At 39.2% G+C, this 21108-nt stretch overlaps 1 protein-coding gene across 1 annotated transcript in view; it reads right to left on the bottom strand.

Moving 5' to 3' along the window:
* Positions 1–894: 894 nt before the first annotated feature.
* REV3L (REV3 like, DNA directed polymerase zeta catalytic subunit) overlaps positions 895–21108 on the bottom strand; it is a 111027-nt gene continuing 90813 nt past the window's right edge. The window contains exons 20-32 of the mRNA XM_065735017.1: positions 18060–18178; positions 17382–17500; positions 15373–15514; positions 12427–12671; positions 11353–11461; positions 10271–10477; positions 9337–9446; positions 8196–8310; positions 6619–6756; positions 5353–5543; positions 4198–4444; positions 3172–3381; positions 895–2070 (exon numbers count right to left, since the gene is read on the bottom strand). Of these exons, the coding sequence (XP_065591089.1) occupies positions 1930–2070; positions 3172–3381; positions 4198–4444; positions 5353–5543; positions 6619–6756; positions 8196–8310; positions 9337–9446; positions 10271–10477; positions 11353–11461; positions 12427–12671; positions 15373–15514; positions 17382–17500; positions 18060–18178 (2093 nt within the window). The 3' untranslated portion in view covers positions 895–1929. The remainder of the gene's footprint in view (positions 2071–3171; positions 3382–4197; positions 4445–5352; positions 5544–6618; positions 6757–8195; positions 8311–9336; positions 9447–10270; positions 10478–11352; positions 11462–12426; positions 12672–15372; positions 15515–17381; positions 17501–18059; positions 18179–21108) is intronic.

Genomic DNA, 21108 nt, shown 5'->3' with positions numbered 1-21108 from the left:
TTCAGTGTTCCTCAAGATTTGTTTTAGAAAATGAATATTCATTTTCATATACTTACATTTCCAAAGTAAATTACTTCTTGGCATTTGCAGTGAGGAGCTCTTTGCAGTATCTTTCTAAGTTAAGGGTAAAAGCAGCATTGAAGCTCTGTGGAGGAGCTCCTAAGTGTTATTTATGGGTATTACCTCCCCATTGCTGTGTTCATGCCAGGCAGCCGTCCTGGCTGTGGTCAGTGGGTGAGATGGCTCAATGTAATGTCATTCGTACTCCTGCCTATAAAGGCAGGGTGGCATCGAGGATGGTCTCGTGCCCATTTCCTCTGGCATTGAATTCCTACAGCTGAATGTCACACAGTATTGGTATTTAGCCCTGCCTTGTTCCCAAATGCTGAACTGTACTGCAGCCACTGAGGGGTTACTGCTGGCGTCTGTACTTCTGTAAGTGACCCTTTGGTGCTGAATGCAGAGTGGGCAGCGGTTTGTGCCTTGCTGGGTTTTCGGTTCCCTTCCGTAAGGGCTCACAGCGATCTGTGTATGTTCTGCTATATACTCGTAGCTTTCATTTTGCTTGTGGTGGGCTGACATTGTACTGCGTAACGTGGAATTTCTAACAGGCTGACTTGTACCTTGACCGTAATAAATTCTCAATGGGAGGAGGCACTTGGGTTCCTTTATGTAAATAAAGTTTTGCTCTGTTTTTATCAGCTACTCTGGACTTACAAATGTAAAGCTTCCTCTCTTTGGGTAATGGGAAACAACGGGAGTGTTCTGTCCTCTTTGGAGAAGGCCTCCAGAAACCAACACGCAGCTGTACGTCCCCAGGTTGAGGCCGGAACCCGCGTTGCGCGTTCTCAGTGCAGCAGCGCTGTAACTGTGGGAATCGATGGCAACGCACTGTTAGAGAGAGGCAGCGTGCAGACCTTTACCATATCGTTTTATTCAACTTTAATATGGTTTCCATTATTAACCTCTAAAACAAAATGATTTCCAGTTTAGAAAACGATGCACTGACCACATAATTCCTTTTCCATTTTATACAGTTATACAAATATTCTAAATACACATTTTGTCAAGATGGTGGCAAATAAGATTTAACTGTACAGTACGTAAGGAAAGAAAATATTTTAAGCATATTTAGAAGCAATAGAAATGTCTATACAAAACAAGCAAAAATGGAATAAAATTTTATATTTAAAGTATTGCAACAGTCCCACAGGTTTGTAACAAAAATGTCTTTGCACAGTTCCTCACAATGCCCCATTAATAGCTAAAGCAAGACAGCGATTTGTAGAAAATAATGTTCCAAAATGCTACACATGGTACTACTGTTTGCACAGTCTGATCAAAATAACCATCGGCTACTCGGAATCAAGCAAAACTGAGGAGGAGATATACCAACCGACTTTAAAATTATCCGTATAAAAGTCATTGCACATTATTTTACTCAGTTGTTTGAAAAGTAAAAAAGTGTATTTACAAAATCTTTCGCAGACAAAATTATAAAGTGAATGGATAATAGAGAAGAACACGTCTTGATACCGACAGTCCAAGAACACACACAAATGGATTTATCGTTTCGAGAGGTTTTTTTTTCAGTGCTCCTTCCTCCAGGAAGTAAACTTGACTTCTACTCGGAAATGGATTTACAGGATGTTACACACAGCTATTTCAACATCAGCATTATAAAACAGTATGTTAGAAACATGAAAGGAAGAAGGAATTTGTACATCTTAAAAAGTGAGCTATTCGTAGATCAACAAATGCGTTTCTTTTTTAATTTAGTTAGGATAAGCATTCGTTATTCCTCAGATAATAAACCCCACAGTTAAAATGGAAATCCTGGACTAGATGAGTCGAAAAAGCACCATGCACAATAGTCCTAGTGTGGTAAACACTGAAACAAAATAGCACCTGGAATCCTTAACAGATCGTTCAGAACTGCTCGAGGAGCTGGCGGAGATAGGGCGCCTTCGCTAGTTCTCTGCTCACGCGGGACAGCTTGAAAAGCACCGGGCAGTTCAGGGAGACACACGGGATCTGTCTGTCAAAGCAGCCTGTGCAGTTCTTGCATATCTAGGTGACATAAAAACAGCAGAGCGGGTTATTTGTTTCAACTTAACAAAGAGGTGCAAATCACCTACCTCCCTCCGGCCCCCAAAGAGCTGCAGCAGCTCCTCCTGCCCCTGACAAGTGCTGAGTTCCCAGGGGCACAACCTGACTGCACAGCTTCAGGAGACATCTGCTTTGCTTTCTCACTTTTGATTCTCTTCAGCATTAAGGCAGCCCCGAAACAGTTTTCCCACCAACTCTGCAGCCATTGGTGCTTCTGTTCCCTAAGGATTTTTGGCCCTTCCTACTGCTTGGAGCCAGAAGTCAAAAGCCATATCTACCAACCCCTTACAGCAAGAAAATAGAAGTCCACGACTTAGTGTAATATTTATGAATTGTGAATTATGTTGCTGGGTTTCTGGTTTTCCAGGAGGAGAGCCCCACGGGACTGTAGCTACTAAATGCCAGGAACATTTATTTATATCCCTGCAATTCACCAAGTAATCAAGCTGGTTCACATACTAGTGCCAAAAACAATTTTAAAATATTGCAGTACAAAAATTAGGCAAGAGCATACTTATGTCTCTTACAGGAGAGGCACAGTATTTTGCTGGCACGTATCTGTGAGCAAAGCCAGTGGTACTCTTTATGGACTTCTAACTCAAGGGAAAAAAACAGCCTGGGAAATTTCTGTCAAGAGGAAAAGTAATACAGAACCCAAACCAGAACTCAGCCATATTATGCATACACATAAATAATAATTCTCGGACTAGAACTTTTTTTTTGTTTATGGAACATCATCAGTTATTTTAGAACAAAGGTACATGAAATTTCAAGATACTTTTTATCACCATCACTATAAAAAGAAGGAACCTAAAAACCGTGTAAGATACTCTTAAAAAAGAAGTAAAGCATCTTTTGTTTGGTTTTCTCAACCCTTTGGCTTCAGTCGCATGCAAAGCTAAGGAGAACAGCAGCTGCTGTGCTGCCTTCTAGAGCAATGGGAAAAGCAAATGAGTTGTAACACGTTTAAGATCAGCACTGCACTTCTGCTGAGGGCATTCAGTGACTGCTGCTTTGGAGCCGCAGCCCTTGCCCACAGCTGACAGCAGGCTGTGGCCATACCTTGACCAGCTGGTCTTGCTTGCGCTCCAGCTCTCGGATTTCTTGGTTGAGAATCACTGCCACGTGCTGTGGCTGGCTTCTGCACTTAGTACAGATCCCGTACTGGGTCAGTTCGTCACACACGGGACAGTGTAAGGTCGTGAAATACTGCGAGATGGTGCCCTTCCGTCCTTCGAGCTCACTGCGGGCAGTGGAGGCAGTTTTCTGAATCTGTTCATAAAACGTAATAAAACAAAAATGAAGAGGTAAGTAACTTCCAAGAGAGCAGCTTGCTTTCCTCCTAGAGTATGGAGATTATTTTTCTTTTTTAAGGAGAATGGGAGTAGCAGCCTGAAGCGAGGTGCTGAACGGGGCCCACCCCTGCTGTGACCTGGTTCACTGGGAAGCTCATCAGGAAAGAGAAAACCGAGACATCCTCGGTCACCGGCTAAGCACCCCAACTCTGCTCCTGCATTGGCCACCTGCAGGCGCTGCTCTGCTACGCACCCAACATTCCCTGGCTGCACCTCCAGTGGCTGCAAGTTTGGAAACAGCCAGCTGCACATTTCTGGTGATTCAGATTTTTAAAGCAGCGCTCCTGCTGCTCGGGCACTCCCATCCTTACTGTAAAGAGGGAAGGTCTTCAGAACATCTGGGAGCAGCAAGAGTTCCAATAGCCACTACGGGGAGACTAGAAGTGAGTACAGCCAGGCAGATGAACATACAGCTATTCCTAAAAACATGCTATTAGTGGAAAATAGTATTTTGAGCTATGGAAGTGGTCAGAAAATGACATCAGCCTGAACAGAAGGACCGGAAGGAGAAATTGATTTGCTAAGTGAAAAAATCACACTCGAGATCTTGGAGTCAACCCTGTACGTCTGGGCATCAAACCCCTGCCCTGTAAAATAAGTAACCTTCTGTTATTTATTATGTTATTACGGCTGCCCCACAACATGGGCCTCACTGTGTGAAAAACCGTGATAAAACCAAACACTGCACAAATGCACCGTGCTTGTGATCTCCTTTGTTTTCAAACACGCTTACCCGTGGCAGCTCATGGTACCAGCTGAAGACATCTATGCCGATCAGCGAGAAGACCCTGGCCAGAGGTGGCAGGATCTGTTTGGTGATGTAGTAGGTGGCGTTCAGCCTCAGGCTGGGGTCCTGCAGCACTTCTATGGGCCGCCTCACCAGCTGGATCAGGGGCAGCCCAGGCATGCCGTACACAATGACGTAGGGCACCCGCTCCCCAACTCGCGGTTCAGAGCGACGGTCATAGGCGAGCATTCTCCTGTTTAAAAACAGATTTTATAGTGCACCCAGGGACAAAGCACAAGCCAGAGAAACAACGGGAAACTGCCAGCCGGTGATATATTTAGCAGCTCTGCAGAAGGCTGAAGCTGACACGTATTATGAAGCACAGGACCAAGTCGTTTTATTTTTAGTACGTGTCATGATCAGACCTGAATGTTAGAACCTGGAATATGAACCCTAACGCTATCTCCTCTTTCAGGTCACTTGGATTTGCATGCAGGTTGCTTTCTAGATACCATTTCCTTAAAGAAATATATTTACAAAGAGCAGCCATGGCACTAGGAAGAACTCAGGTACCAAGAAAGCAAAGGACTAACCAATTGGAAGAAGGCAGCAATTGCAGGACAGAAATTGTATTCATTTAAAAAGCATAGCTTAATTTGAAGATACTTTATATCTAGCAAGGCAAAACTGCAAAATTTGCCAGTTCACACAATTTATTATGGACAAGCAGTCTTAACTGGATGAAATACCAGCTCTAAGAAAGGTAAAAAGTGAAAAACTATGCCTGGTAATGTATTTTACAGCACTGCCAGATATCACTGTTATGGTTTTAACTCTAACACACATGTAATATCTGTGAGTGAAAGGTCTTTCTGTTACTCATCATGCCCTTTTACAGAAACAAAGATATTGCTAACAGCACACAACACATCATTTTACATGCTGATGTGTCTTGACAAGAGACCTTACTCTTGAACATGTCTGGCTTTTTCCAGGAACAAGGAATGGCTTTCTGATGCCTGACCTCTCTTCATACCCAGAAGGAAGTCAGAACCAACTGCTGCAAAAACATCTGAAGGAAACGTCTCCCTGCTACCTCTACCTAAGGTAGTACAAAGGTCAAGGGAAAAATCTAATCTAAGTGCTTTTGCATTTCTCTACCTGGTGATTTCCAGGGCTGGTACGCAGGATCCAGGCTTGTAAGCAGAGCTACCTCTGTACTCTTTTGCAAAGATGAAGTCTTGTATGCTGGCTTTTCCTTCCAATAACTTCATGCACTGGTTCTGAACGTACTGTTTGATCTGACTTATGTCACGTGTTTCAAATAGCAGCTTGATAGAACACTCAAGTATCTTTAAAACAAAGGAGAAAGGTTATTTCGTAACTCAAAATACGAAATTCCAAATAATGAAGTACATTACGTGCAAAATATGAATATACTGTTTAGGAAAAGTATCAGTTGTGAACCAGAATGTTAACGTGACAACTGGTTGCACTCTCTTGCACTCAAAGGCATTCATAAACATGTTACTGAACAGTTCTTTTTTCCTCAGGTTAACACAGATCTGAGCCTGCAATTCACGTATTTTCTTCTCACACTAGTTCTTTTTGTCAAAAAAGAATTATACATTTTTGACAGTAGTGGGACTTATAAACAGAAGGATTAAGAATAATGTTCCTGGGATACTGGACAACATCAAAGATAGTGATGTAATCCCGATTTCAATCAGTCCCATCTTTCATGACATGACCGTGCTGGGGTGCTGAAATCACTTTAGCAATGACAGACGTTTTTCACAGTATGAGAGAGAACGGTTTTTGTTTTTTTTTCCTTCTGCCATTTAAGATGTTTGTCTTAAGATTTTCTGATCACCTCAGCAGACAAAAAAATTGTGATTAACAAGAAGAATGGAAGTAAATCCTCCTAAGTGCTTACCTTTCTTACTGGGATACATTTATTCTGACTTGATTCAGAACAAGAGTCTTTTCTTTCGTAAATCCCAATACACAGCTTAAAATAAATAGGTGAGGAATTTTAATTGAAATGAATTCTTAGCAGAACTGGATTTATGTTAGTGAGACATTTAGCAAACATCCTTTAGGGAAAAGTCTGCCTCACTCACCTTGAAGTTATACTTACTTCCCTGTAAAGTGAATTGGATCAATGATGGTCTTCAAGAGAACTCAAATGGAGGTGAGGTTTTTTATGGCAATTATAGGGGCCAAAAGATAGTAGTAGTTAAGGTGGAAACTACAAGACCTTGTGACACTACACAAGATCTTCAACTTGCCTTTTAAATGACTCATACCAGAAAAACAAAGTCTCAGACAGGTCACAAAGACCAGAAATTCTGAGAAAGGATAAATGCACAATGAAATAACAGAATACTATGATTTTATTCAGGAAGAAATGTGAAAGTATTCTACCTTGGAAACAGCAGGACAAGAGTCCCTTCGGACAGTCTCTATGCCTTTTGCATCAAATACCGGGTCCTTCTGGTCCAGTGTTTCATACATGTAACCCACATACCTCTTTTTAGTCTGTAGGACACATGGCAAGTAGACCTGGAATGTTTAAAAAGAGAAGTGACACACAGTATAATCTCAGTATCCTTACACTTTTCTGGATTGCAACAGTCAGCATTCTTTATGCACGTGTCCTTTTTTAAAAATAAAAAAAAAAGACAAGAACTTAATTTCAGACATCAGACAAGAAAATTTTCTCTGCTGAAGTAATGGCTTTTGAACTTCCTCACTTCCTTTTTGAACTTACATCACCTTTTTGAAGCCTATATTTGTGAATGTTCTCCTTATACGTGGTTTTTTAGGGTCATGGTCTCTTTTACCTATTCTCTCTAACCTCTGATTTAATTCTTGATTGTCTCAATATTCACTGATATGTTTTAGAAGAAAGAATGGGGAGAAATTGCTTCTCAGTATTACTAGGACCATGTCACATCTTCCTGGCTCTCTTGGGAAGAGGGAGCAGTGAGTTTAGCAGGCTGGAGAGAACCCTGCATATAGGTGCTACACTTCCTTACCAGATGCTCCAGCTTCAAGTCTGTGTAAGTTAAGCATTTTCCTGTCTTAGGAAGCCACCCTAGGAGAAGACTCAGCATTTTCAGCCCCAGGTCAAATGAAGTGAAGCACTCAGACATATTCAAATCTCTCTTAACACCTCGTTATCTTTTCTGGCCAATTATTCCTTCAGCCTAATGACACAGAATTTACCTCAAAGAAGCGGGAAGGGCCTCTGTACATCAGTCAGAGAGGAAAGGTTTCTGTTTTCCATAGGTATTCCTGACTTCTCTTGCTAATATTTTTCTGCTGTACTTTCAGTGAAAAATGTCAGTTTGTTTATGAATTCTGACTGAACTTCTCGAGTCTGGTACGTATGTTAAGAATGTCTAGAACATCTGAACCAATCACCAATGACTTTCCCAGGATAAACCACCAAAATTAGTATCACGTTTCCTTGCTCTCCTATAAAAAGCTCACTGTCGCTAGCACTTCTTCCAAAAGCCTACTGAATGAATGTTTATGATTTCTCATTTTATACGTATATGTACCACGCAGACATATCCTGAAGTGTGTGAAAGCCAACTGAAGAATAAACATCTGGTGAATAGTTAATACACTAGAATCTAAGGGTTGGTTTACATTTTCTCTACTGAGTTTGTTTCCTTCTATGTATATAATACAAAACTGAGGGAGACATTTCCAAAACTGAATGAAAAGGGGGTTTTAAACTGTCTGCTGCTGGCAGGGCAACAGGCCACCAGGCAGCCACATGCAAATGGAGGATTAGCTCTGTTTGCTTTCACTCTGCAGCATTCTTCTGATAAGGTCACTAAGGGATTAAGAAGGAACTGGCAATACACCCACAGAAACAGCACAGTGCATGACTGTCGTTTATAATTACGCTATGTTTGAGTCCAGAAAAATCTTTTATCTGCATATTGCTTTCAACTCAACTCACTGAAAGTAAAATATTCTCCTTTTACCTTTTCAAACTTCAGTTTAACTGGTTTGGGGTTTGTTGCTGTTACGGCTTCAGCAATTTCTTGACCTATCTTAAAAGATTGCTCCTTAGTGGCTCCTTTCAGGAGTACAAACATGCTGCAAGAAATCAGACATAGGAAATAAGAACAAATCTGTTCAACAGTTTCTGAAGCTTATGAGCTAGTTTCCTGACGGCAAGGCAAAGACACACACTGTTAGCAATTCTGTTCACTTCCATCCTATTGAAAAGCCAAAAACCCAAGAAACTTCAGTGTTCAGTGGAAGATTAGGAATGCCAAAGGAATGCTGGAGGCTGCAAGCATGACTACTCCAAGCACTGCAAAACTTCTGAGTTCTCAGGAGAGAACCGTAGGGACCTCTGGTTATAAATGTTTTTTTCACTCCGCCCAGCAAGAGGATCTTCCTTCCTTCCCTTCTTCCCCTAACAGTTCTTTGTTGTTTTTTTTTTCCAGGCTATATGTAATTGCTACAAATTTACTACCTTTGAAATCTCAAGTCTTTCACCACATCTGGCTGAAATTGTTCACTTGATTCACAAGTCATTAAAGAGGAACAACCAGATCAACTTTGTTTCTCAGGACAGAGAAACGATCCAAGCCCAGGAGCAGTGGTGGATATGCCCACAGCACATGTATCACTTAGATGAATGAATAACTAAGAAAGGGGAGATGTTTATGTCAGGTGCTCAGGCAGCCTCATCATATCATTTTATGCTTTGGTGGCTGCTTCTGAATTGCATCCACTTATGAAGTTTAAAAGAGTGCTTTCCCCTAAGCATCAGCATGCAATATCTAATATATTGCAAATCAGTCTGTTTTCCAAGAAGAATGTCATCATGAACAGGCACAAAAATACTCAATAAAGAAGACTTATATTAACACCAGAACAAAACAAAACAATTTCTTTCTCCCTGCCCCATAAAATTGACTAAAGAAAGAAAACTCTCTAAGAGCTTTCTAAGAGTCCTAAAAGAAACTCGAGGAAAATAAACATTCTCTACTTTACATTATTCTGTAAGACCAACACCCCAAAAAAGGTTCATGTACTTTTTTCAGTATCATAAATTCTTTTTGTTGAAGCAACAGAAAAATGTATCTATGAAGAACTACTATGATTTATTACCTGTCTGTATCACCATACACAACGTGAGCACCCCATTTTTTGGTATCATTCACCAGTTTGATAGCACGCTCCAATGTTTCTCTGGCTTTGTGGACAATGCTGTCCCCAAGCTGCAATATTAAAGAGAAATTGAAATTTCTACATGAAACTCACTGAAATGAGCTTTCAGTGAATACGGTCTAACCCGACTTGATCGGTTTATGAAAACTACAATATTGAGGCGGCGTGTTTTATTTCATGGTTTAAAAGAATATAATGAATTAAAAATAAAAAGGTTGCTTACATCACACCACCACAGCAGGAATTAAAAGAAGAGTGATCAAATTATTACAAAAGAATTAAAATAAAATGTGGTTTGAATGTCTTCAGGCACGTGAAGAGGAACAAGAAAATATTGCTTAGGATTGCTTTACTCAGTTCTTGGATTCTGATGATTCCTCCTTTTATAACAAGTACAAAACAGCTATGACGTTTTATTTCCACCAGTAGAACTGAAATCCAATTTCCCTTTGGAGAAATTTCTATAGAAATGTCAAATTTTGTTTTTTTCTTTTAAATGGGAAAAAGAAAAATAATATATATATATGTATAAATATATATATTATTAAAAAGATAAAAGATAACAAAAAAAAATCCGAAGCTGTTGATTTTCAGTACTACAAATAAAGAACAGCTCTTATGATGCTACTCTGATCGAATGATTTGGGTTTGGGTTGGAAGGGACCACTGAGATCATCTAGTTCCAATCCCCTGCTATAGGCAGGGACATCTCCCACTATACTAGGATCCTCAAAGCCCCATCCAGCTTGGCCTTGAATGTTGCCAGGGTGGGTTGAATACATCTATAATAATAATACTATGGTGTCAATCTGACTATACATTAAAACCAGCATATTTCTCACAGTTTTTCTCTATTTTTATCTGCAACCCTTACCTCAATGCATGGCATTCTTCCAGAAAAATTAGCAGCAGTATAACCGTATGTGAAGTTAGCTATATATTTAAGACCTAACTGACGAGCTTCAAGCATTCGAGTTATAGCCTTGTCATGCTTGTAAGCCTTCATTGACTGCTTCACCATTATCCTTGTCTTCAGGATTTCTTCTAGCATTCTCGGCAGCACGCCCTTTCTTACTGAAGGCTGACATGAAGAGAACCAAGAAAAGAAATATGTTAAAAAAACCCAACCTAAACAGTTAAGTGTAGAAGCAAGATGGAGAACCTTTAGATAATCACTGATGAGAAGACAGATTCATTAGCAGGATGCCCTAGGCACCAATGCTTTAGCTCGTCATGTAAATATTACAAGTAACATAGGATACGGGCAGAGCTCTTCAGGCTAACAGCCTTTTGTTGTTTCCATCAGCTCTGCTAACGTAATGTTTTGCTAACCTTTGTGACTAAAATGGTGCTTCAACAGTTAACTATTAATTCTGAAAGAATCAAAAGGTGAAGGAACATGATCTTCTAAAAATTCTACAGGCATTCTTTACCTGCGCTTTTGTTTTATACTGAATCATACATTCAATGTATGTTGATGACTGGCTAATTATTTGTAAGTGCTCCAGGCCATATTTATTAATTCATTATAAATCAGCCGGCAGTATGCACAGCATAAAAGGAGAACAATAAAAAGCAAGTCAGGGAGTTTCATCTCCCAAACCATGCCTCTTTGTCTGGGAAAGCATTCTGCTTTTCAGGCAGGAGAAGAATGAAGTGTTACGTGCAGATAATTACTGTTTGATCCCCAAACTGCACAAGTGAAATACAGTTTAATTATAGATGAAATAAGCCTTTGGTATAAAAGAAAGCATAAAGATGACATTTTATTTTCTGAACTGCCATAGGTTCGGCACTCTGACAAGTATCAACAAACACAGGGAAATGAGACTGAGCCTCCCCCTTCTTCCATCTGCTCTTAATGCAGCTACATTTAAACTGAAACACCAGTTTGATCTTGAGCTACTCAGACAACAGGAAGTGAAAATGTCTGTCACAGAGCACTGACATCATTACCTTGACAAAAGCCACGCCACTGGGTGACACTGTGATATCATGCCTAATCTGGTAAAGCAAATCGGGAGGTACTCTCAGGGAGGTGCAGCCAAATTTGAAAGCATCATATCTAATAAAAGAAAAATTAAATATGCAGATCATTCATTCATTCATTTACAGCCCAATGAAGCAAAAACACCGACTCACACTGAAGTGTGATAATGCCAGCAAGGACGGAACGACGATTACAGTCTCAGGTACAGAACAAACAGACCCACATTTACATTTTTTTAGCTGCATACAAAACATTCTAGGAGTAAAGCAGTAACACGTGGCTAAATTCCACAGAGGGTAATTTACTCATCCCTTTGTTAACGTGTTATTTCCAAACACTGAGTTAGTGGAAGCAGATAATCACAAAGCAATCTTGTATGAAGACTACACGTGCCCACCAAGAAACACACTGTGTATATTTTCTTCCTACTAGTTCAGAACTTCAAATTAGAAACTTGCCATTCTGCTGATGACACTCAGTAATCACTGCATACATCTTTCCCTTCTTCCAAATACTGTTTTATCAAGGTAGTTATAATGAGCAGTGAGATTTTTCTTTTTCCCCAATTAATAGAACTACTGCTAAGATCAATAAGAGGCGCTACAAGGAATAACTAATTGCATCTTTTCATTCTGTACAGTTACAGAATCACAGAATTGTAGGGGTTGGAAGGGACCCCTAGAGATCATCTAATCCTGCAATGGTTCAAAGAGGACAACAACTTATGAACATATCGTGGAAAAATACTGCTCCAGTTTTGGAATCAGATAATGGATTTATACAATGTTTCCATTCACTTTGAAGCAATATTAAAAACTAGCATCACCACAGTAAGGGAACGTATGTACACACATGCACAAACACACAGACTACCACTGTTACTATACATGCACATACACCCACGTGGTAAACCTTTACCATCTCATATTTCGTAACAAAAAATGGGGCTATTCATATCCATAATTTCCAACGACAGTATCTTCCAGAAGATTAAGACGTCTCTGCTGAACCAAAGCTCAGAAGAAAGAAAAGTAACTTACTTTCCTAAGTTTTCAACAGGTCCCAGGCAGGTTGAAAAACAGTAGTTGTATGCAATCACAATGGAAGGGTATAATGACTGGAAGTCTAGTACAAGAACAGCATTGCTGTAGAAGCGGGACTCAGGCTCCATTATTAAGGGAACACACTGAGGGGCTTTCATTTGAGCTCGCTGCTGGATACTGGGTGTCACAGGGATGTAATTCATGGGCTTTGCAACACGCAGCATCATAGATTCCACACGATACTGTAAAAAAGATGGGGTATAGTCTTTATTGCTTTAAAAACAGAGAATAAATATGGTTATATTAAAACTAAATATATATGCACTTAGATTTCCTGAGTTTAAGGCCCGGACAGCTATTTTCAAAAATAAACAGCTGTACTTTTATTTTTAATGCACACTTCGTATCACTTCTAATTTAACTTTTCTTTGCGTTTCATCATCATTTAGCCCTACCCATTAAAAATGAAGTACTTCTGATTTACGTCTATGTAAAAAAAGCATCCAGTTCAGGATAAAAATTAAAAACCCAGCAGGCTACAACAACATTATATGTCCATGTTACAGTCAGTGAATGAGCATTTGCTAATCTGCATTTTAGTTAGACTTGCAAAACATTGAAAAAATAAGATATAATATGCAGTTGATTTGTTTACCATTTGCCTTAGGAATTTGCACAGAAATTTATGTAAGCAGTCCAGAAAACAGAGAAGTAACGTGCAAGTTCTGTAAGTTAGTAGTTGTGTTTCCAAGGCTGTGACTATGCAAGACGACCAGAATATACTTGGCAGCAGAAGAATCAGGGGAACAATATGTAAACCCATTTCTAAAGTTGTCTTATGCATTTTAAAGCTTTGCAATGGGTATTGTGCTTTTCCCCTCATGATGCTACAAGTAGTATAGGAAGAATAAATTAACAAAGACTTTAAGTACTTTTATATTATTCAAGACATCACAAAAGGACATACATAGAGGCTGCTGCATTAGAGAGAAATCAGCTCCCATCACCAAACACCTGATGCACTGTATATTCAATCATTGTAATAAACTGGTTTGGTACTGTTTCCTGAATTTGGAAACCAATAGCTTTAACAAGATCCTGTCACCTTACAAACAGGTTGCAAAGTGCAGTTGTGTGGTAGCGTAAGCTGCTGCTGCTTTCTTGGTAAACCTGTGTACCCAGTGATGGGCTCAGATGTGTGAACCGACAGTCAGGGAACAGATCTGTGCAAGAGCTGATCTTTTTGTTCTCTTTTTCAGCAAGATCTTCAACCATCTGACTAATAATCCATGCTATGACCATCTCACGTTAAAGTTCTTTATTAAGCTATGGAATACACAAGGTAGCTTAACAAAAGAAAAATCACCTTTAGAAAAGTCTTGTAAAATTCAATAAAAGACACTTAAAAACATTTACAAAATTCACTGAAAACCTTCCTTAGCTCTATATAATTTTAACATCTTTTTAGATAAGGAGAAAAGGAACATATTCCTAAGATGCAGTGATCATTCTTCAGAGTGAAAAAAAATATCTGAGGTGATCGGGTGTTGTTGCAACTTGCCATTTTTGTGAATTAGAAAGTTTCAATGGTGGAAAAAAAATACGTGCACAGAAGGAAAGAGAAAAGAACAGTCAGGATAGAAAATGCATGTTTCTGTTGCTCACTCCCACTCACAGCCATTTGAGAAAATGACAGGCAGAACAGTCTTTGCAGGCTGCAATCATGACAGCTTAAGCATATCTACAATTGGCAGTATGCCAGTCACACCCTCCCTGTCCCTAACTGTGCATTTCTCTTCCCTTACACTAACAGAAGTACTTTTTTTTTTTTTTTTCATAATATGGTATGCCAATTCAGGGAGCTGAACTGGCAAATGCCTGTCAAACACTTTTTTCTCCCCACCTTCAGCTCCTCATCAGCAAAAAATAAAATAAATAAAATAGCGCTGTTATAGCTCTGCATCAACAAAAACATGTACAGGGTTAAGAGCTGACACAGGCAATTGCAGTCAGGGAAAATAGGTGGCAACATTTTAAAACCGTCTTTATTCATTTTCAGTTTTTAAATTGTTAAGGAAACGCAGCCTCAGACTGGTCTTTGGCTGGCTTAAGACATTAGCTGTTTAGGACATCAGCTTTTAAGCAGATTCTGTTGACATAATGTGGCCAAGAAATAAAATCCCAGTCAGCTAGCTGTCTATTAAAACAGAACGCAGAAAGATTAATAAAGACAACTCAAGAGCAAACACATTAGTGGGAACTTGCTGTTCAAGTCTCATGTGAGAGCAGCTTAGTTAGCCTAGACAATCAGAACCAGGGCAAGATAAGTCTTCCGAAGTCATGGAGACTCCTGGTAGCCCAAGGAAAGAGTAGGGCAAATCTGTCCTACTTCCTTTTCTTCTGATGTCAATATCAACTATGCACCTGGCATTATGTACACACTTCATGCAGCCATAGTCTTTCCTGCCTTACTGTCAAATATCACCCAGTGATCTCCTGCTCAGGAGATGTCACTCGTAACACACACAGAGCTATTTTGCTTGCCATGGGAGAAAATCACCTCCTCTCTGATATTCTTGATTATATTCCTTGATATCTTAAAAATCCTTCATTTTCAGACTCGTGTAATTGTGAAAAATATCATCCTCAAATGAAAACATAGTGCTCTAAAAGTCAGTAGAGGAGACTTCTTTTACTGGAATAATTACATTTGGGGCACTCTTAATTATTCTCAGTAGCTATTTTTAATATCTGACACTAATTATTCCATCCATTATTACTGCCTTTGCATTGCCATTCATAATGTTTAAATTTCACATTATACAAAACAGTCCTATGGCTTTATAAAAATAAATACAGTAGCTCTAAAAATATACTGATGTACATAAACTTTTTGTAATGACTACCTTGCTTTTATGAAGTCTAAGGAAGATGAAATCTTACCTGGGAGCCTCTTGTTAAAACATGTAAGAACTGAATGCCAAAAAGTCTTGCCATTTCACTTGTTCTGTCAATCAAATCCAGTTTTTCTAACAACTGGAGGTTCCCATGGACCCGGCTAACATAATGATCAACCATTTTCCACCTGTGAAAGTGAACACATCATTATATACATATATCTGTGCATATATATATACACTCATATATATATGAGTGCTGCTTTTTTTTAAGAAAAATTTATTTTACGACATCTTATTACAAATGAGCAAATAAAATGTTCCTCAGGATGTTTTCATACAGTTCTTTCAGAAATGTGGCACACAAACATACTTATATATTCTAAAGATACACACAGAATGTGGTATAGCAACCTACTGCTAAGGCACATTGCAATAACATGCCACATCCTGTCTTCCTTACAAAATCACAGAATCCTTAGAGTTGGAAGGGACCTTTAAAGGCCATCTAGTTCAACTCCCCTGCCATGAGTGGGGACACCACAGCCGTATCAGGTTGCACAGGGCCTGATACAGCCTTGCCTTGAAAGTCTCTGGGGAATGGGGCATCCACCACATCTCCAGGCAACCTGTTCCAGTGCCTCACCACCATCACAGTATAAGACTTTTTCCTTACATCCAACCTAAATCTACCCTCTTTCAGTTCAAAGCCATTTTCCCTTGTTCTATAACCTCAGACCCTGTTGATGAGTGTACCCATTTTTCCTGTAGCTCCCCTTTAGATGCTGAAAGGCTGTTATCAGGTCTCCTTGGAGCCTTCTCCAGTCTGAACAGCCCCAGCTCAATCAGCCTGTCCTTGTAGGAGAGGTGTTCCCTCCCTTGGATCGTTTTTGTATCCCTCCTCTGGATGTGCTCCAACAGGTCTATGTCTCTCCTGCAATGAGGATTCCACATCTGGATGCAGTACTCCAGGCAAGGCCTCACCACAGCAGAGTCGAGGGGCAGGATCACCTTCCTCAACGTGCTGGCCATGCTTCTTTTGATACAGGTCAGGATACAGTTGTCTTTCTCGGCTGCAAGGGCACACTGCTGGCTCATGTCCAGCTTACCATCCACCAGTACCCACAGGTCTTTTTTGAAAGACCTGTGCTCAATCCTTTCATCCGCCAGGTTGTACTGGTAGTGAGGACAGCCTCAATCCAGGTGCAAGATGTTACATTTGGATTTGCTGAACCTCATGAGGTTCACCTGGGCCCACTGCTCAAGCCTGTTTATGTCTCCCTTATCACCCTGAAGAATTACTACATCAGAAACTTTAGCTTCTCTTCATTTGCTTACATGCTTCTTTTTTTGTTGTTTCTTGTTTTTCTTTTTTTTTTCTTTCTTGAGTGGGCTTTTGTGGTAACAACCTTCCACAGAGTTTGTTGAATTTAAATTTGTAATTTCAACACTAAACCAAGTTCCCACATAGTAAAAAAGTACTTAACATATCATATATGTTATGAAGGACATTAAAATCAGTACTCACAGTATTGTGAATTGCTGACATGACACAACACCAAAACACTCCAAGGAAGAGTGAAGCTCACTGTGATATGTGCCATATACAGATATTTTTAAGCACCTATAGCTACTGTCTGAACATCTTGTACACTGTTCTGTACTATTCTTAAGCCTAGCTTGGATGGCACGCACTGTGAAGTAAAACAGAAACCTGCCAGTTTATCATAAATCCTTCTGAAGAATCCTATACACAAAATGAAGATCTTACAGAACTTCGAAATAGTAGATCTATTCAGACATGCTGGAACTGTAACTTAAAATTGCTTTGCTATTTTAAAAAGAAAAACAAAGACATCGTACTGAGGGTGTAACTATACAACAGAACACATCAGAACAGCAGAGTAAACAAGCTTACGCTGCTGGATGTACACTGTTCTAGTACCTTAGCTAAACTGTTTATTTCTCTCTCTGTTGATTTTAGCTTGCATTTAACCAATGCTAAGAATCTGGCCCTAGAAAGAGCGAACAAAAAATCTTGTAAAAATGCATTACCTGTAGACATCCACCTTGTTATCAAACCAGTCAGACAGGACTCGGAAAGTAAACAAAGGAAAACGCTGATGAAGGACATGAAAGCCCACATTTTCAAAGGTGTAATTCATCAGATTCACCTACAAAAACGCAGAGGATGTGTTAAGGTGCACAAAGTCTTTCACAGTCAAGGAAATCTGTACTGTTAAAGAATGCCAACAATTAATTTATTGCTGTTTTATTATTAGTATTCTTTGTTACCTAAGAGCAGACATATTTAGAAGTCCCTAACTATTTACAAGTCATGAAGAAGTACCCCTTATCAATTGAAGAGACTACATAGAATTAGAGAGATTACGAAGACCAGGTGTGAGTTTGATCACAACAGTCTTTTAAGGTTGAATCAGCTGAATGTTGAATGTGAAGTCAGGAACAGCAAAACGAATAAGTCTGAGAACTCAAAATAAGTTTAAGTACTTAATTTAGTACAAGTGCCACACTAGCTGATTTGTTAAAATGGGTAAGTGGGCTTCAGTATTTTACATTTTAGTGATAGGCAAAATCTATTTGCACAGAGTAGCAGACAGATCTGAAAAGGTGTACAAAAAGGAAAAGCTACGTGTTACATTAATTTTTTAACAGTACGCAATAATTCAAAAAAGCATAAATTCAGCACATTAAACTGTTTTTAAACATTACCTCATTTCTCATCATTCTCCAAATATTTAAGATAATTCTCCCAACAATATTTATTTCACTCATTGTATCTGATCCATATTCGTCCAGCTCAGCTGCGAATCTGTTCTCTTTATTGTCATCTAAAGGCATTAAAAGAAAATATATTTAGACAAATTACAGTACAGTCAACATAATCACTCTGCTCATTCAAGGTGCCTACAAAAATTCACTAATTGAACAAGATTATTTATTTACCAGCTTCCCACAATATTGATAAATAAAATTCCTCCAAGATTTTCCACTCTTGCGCATCCATCTGAAGATAACTCTTTCTTTGGTTTCATTGAAATGGTGTCCATGGCAATATATTATCCATGGTGAATATATTGGCTAAGCAATGCTGATGTTACATGAGAGCTAGCTGCAAGTATATCAGTGCACAGTATATTCAAGAAAAGTGATGTCAGCTCAAAAGAATTTGTAACTCAAGGTTTTACTTCTAATGGTTTTACACAATTGGAATCAAGTCACAGCAATGAAACGCAGCACTTTTTATTCTGCAAAACCATTACAGTGGGAGAAGGTACACAAGTTCTGGACAGCACAAATGGAGAGAGAAGGAAACAGGAAAAAACAAATGCAGAGGCAGAAGTGGTAATCTAACTTTATGTAACACAATGGTGATTACCCTATAAAAAGATAGTCTTTTTGTCATTTTTTTTTAATTCCTTTCAGTCAACCTGAAGCTACAGCTGATATTCTCTCCTGAAAAATCCAACAAAAGTGAGGAACTTATATTTTCTCCTTTTTTTTTTCCCAGTTTAAATTGGAGGAAGAAATTACTACAGTGTTTTTCCAAGACTGCCTACTTTCTCCAATGTCACTCTGATTCTCCTCTTCTGACTTCTTCAGGAGATTGACTATGCATCTCAAGTTCCACTCATGTCTTGTTGGTAAAGACAAGTGACTAAGAATACTGTGGTCACAAGAGATCCGCTTCCCTGTTGAGCAAGAAACTTTGCATACAAGGTCTATTAGAGAATTACAAAAACCTGCTACACCCTACAACTGGGGCAGGAATACATCACTAGAAACATCTGAGCCTCTTTGGAAGGAGAACTGGACATTTTTCCTACCTTTCAAGTGTGTGACATGAAATAAAAAGAAGTCTCCCCTCACCCTGTTCCCTACTCCCTCTTGCTGTTGTGATGCAAAGGAAACAGGAGTCCACAGTGCACACAGAAAAAAATAAATGCCACTCAGCTCAGGCATAGTACTCACTTCTCTTGTGGTGTGTCCTAATGACTTACGCATAGTTCACTTACAAATGGCAGAGGTAGCACCAGACTCAGCCAATAAAGCCAAACCAGAGAGAAGTCCAGCTTTCTATAAGTTGAAATCACAGGAAAGGTAACGATAAGTACCTTCCATCTGTATTTCAATAGGAAGAAAGAGGAGCATGCTGCTTTAAGAAGCACTTCCTGTTCTGAAGATACAGCATGTAAAGAAGGGAGGGAAATACGAAGCATAGGGTTTGGAAAAGCAACAGGAACACAGAAGGGGTAAAAAACCATAGGCAAGGAGACCTCAAAGCAACAGAGAACAAAACACTTGTATATTTACGGTCATGCACACAAGCCCACACTTATGGCATGACATTTTAAGAGGAGCTCAGTGTGAAAAATTTCCTTATCTTTCTCCTGTAGTCCAATGAAAAAAAAATTACTTACATTACTTACCATAAAATAAAGTATTTATAAGAACTAGTGATAAGTGTTATGTATTCAATTTCTGGAGTACATCTAACACCTCGCACTAGAACTTGTGCACTATGAATACCAGTGCTGTAAAGATCATGACTATGTCATGCAGGATCTCTTCATGTCCAAAGATACTAAGAGCTACAACCCTCTACTCCTTCACTATAACTGAACTCAAATAATGCAAGACTATAGCTGCAGGGAAGGAAGCCTGATTCTGAAATACACAGAGATATCATCAAGAACAAGACAGTTCCCAGAGAGGAAACCTTTCATCTTTGAGGAATTTTTCATGTGTTTTAGTAATTTTAACGAAAGCTTGCTTTGAAGGTGTGTACTAAAGAGAGCTTTGTTGATGGAACTGTTGATTCTGCAACAATTGAAGTGCAGGCACAGTTGTCCTGCAAGACAAGAGCTGTGATCCAGCCTGAGAACAAGAGTCACATTAGTTATTGAAATGAAGTTACCAAACTGCCTTGAACTGAAGAGATAGTTGAGTCCCAGGTCCACAGCAGAGCAGCAAGCTTGTGATCTTTGGAGGTTTAGGAAACCTTAAAGAGCAACACTTATCATCTTACCAAAGATATTGCAAGTCTTGACAGGGGCCAAAAGGATTTATGAACATCCTTCAATACATCATAAGACTATAATCAAAGATACTATTACTGCAACCACTGCATTACAACAAGGTTCGTGTAATTAGCTGTTACTCCTGCAGAACAAATTTGAGATCTTGGTGTTGCAGAGAGAAACTCACGACCCTGGATGACCAATTTAGGCATAAACTGTTCTATGTTTCTGCTTTTATATATTGCGTACTTAAAAGTCCAGTTGCAAACAACTTTCAACTGGAGATGTAAACTTATTCCTATATTTTCACGTCCCTGAGTGGTCTCTGTAACTCAGACATATTCTAAACAAGTCACAGTTATCAAGTGTATGCAAAGATTTTTAAAGTATAGAAGGAGCCCATAAATACTCAAACTTCAAGGAAGAAGTGAGTGAAAGTTTTAATGAGACAATGCAATTCTTATTTCATGGCTATTTAGTTTCTCTACAGGTCTTTGACAAGAACCCTGTCAACAGCAACTTTTGTTGTTTTTGATTTTTTTAATCCCTCATCCACAACTTTTTGACAACCCCAAAGAGGTACAACAAATGTTTTAGTAAACTTTCACTTCATAAAGCTATGGACTTTTCTCAGGTTTATTTTTTCAGCTGTTCACTACTTGTACTCTTCAGAATGACAGTTTATATTAATTGGCTAAGTACAGACAGGAAGATACACTCTCCTAGCTAACTTTCCTCAG

The sequence above is a fragment of the Cyrtonyx montezumae genome, unplaced genomic scaffold, assembly GCF_038088225.1.
Source record: "Cyrtonyx montezumae isolate F1298 unplaced genomic scaffold, pur_monq_1.0 scaffold_0, whole genome shotgun sequence".
Classification (NCBI taxonomy): domain Eukaryota; kingdom Metazoa; phylum Chordata; class Aves; order Galliformes; family Odontophoridae; genus Cyrtonyx; species Cyrtonyx montezumae.
The sequence above is the reverse complement of the archived record's forward strand: the minus strand, read 5'-3'. Positions and strand labels throughout refer to the sequence as shown.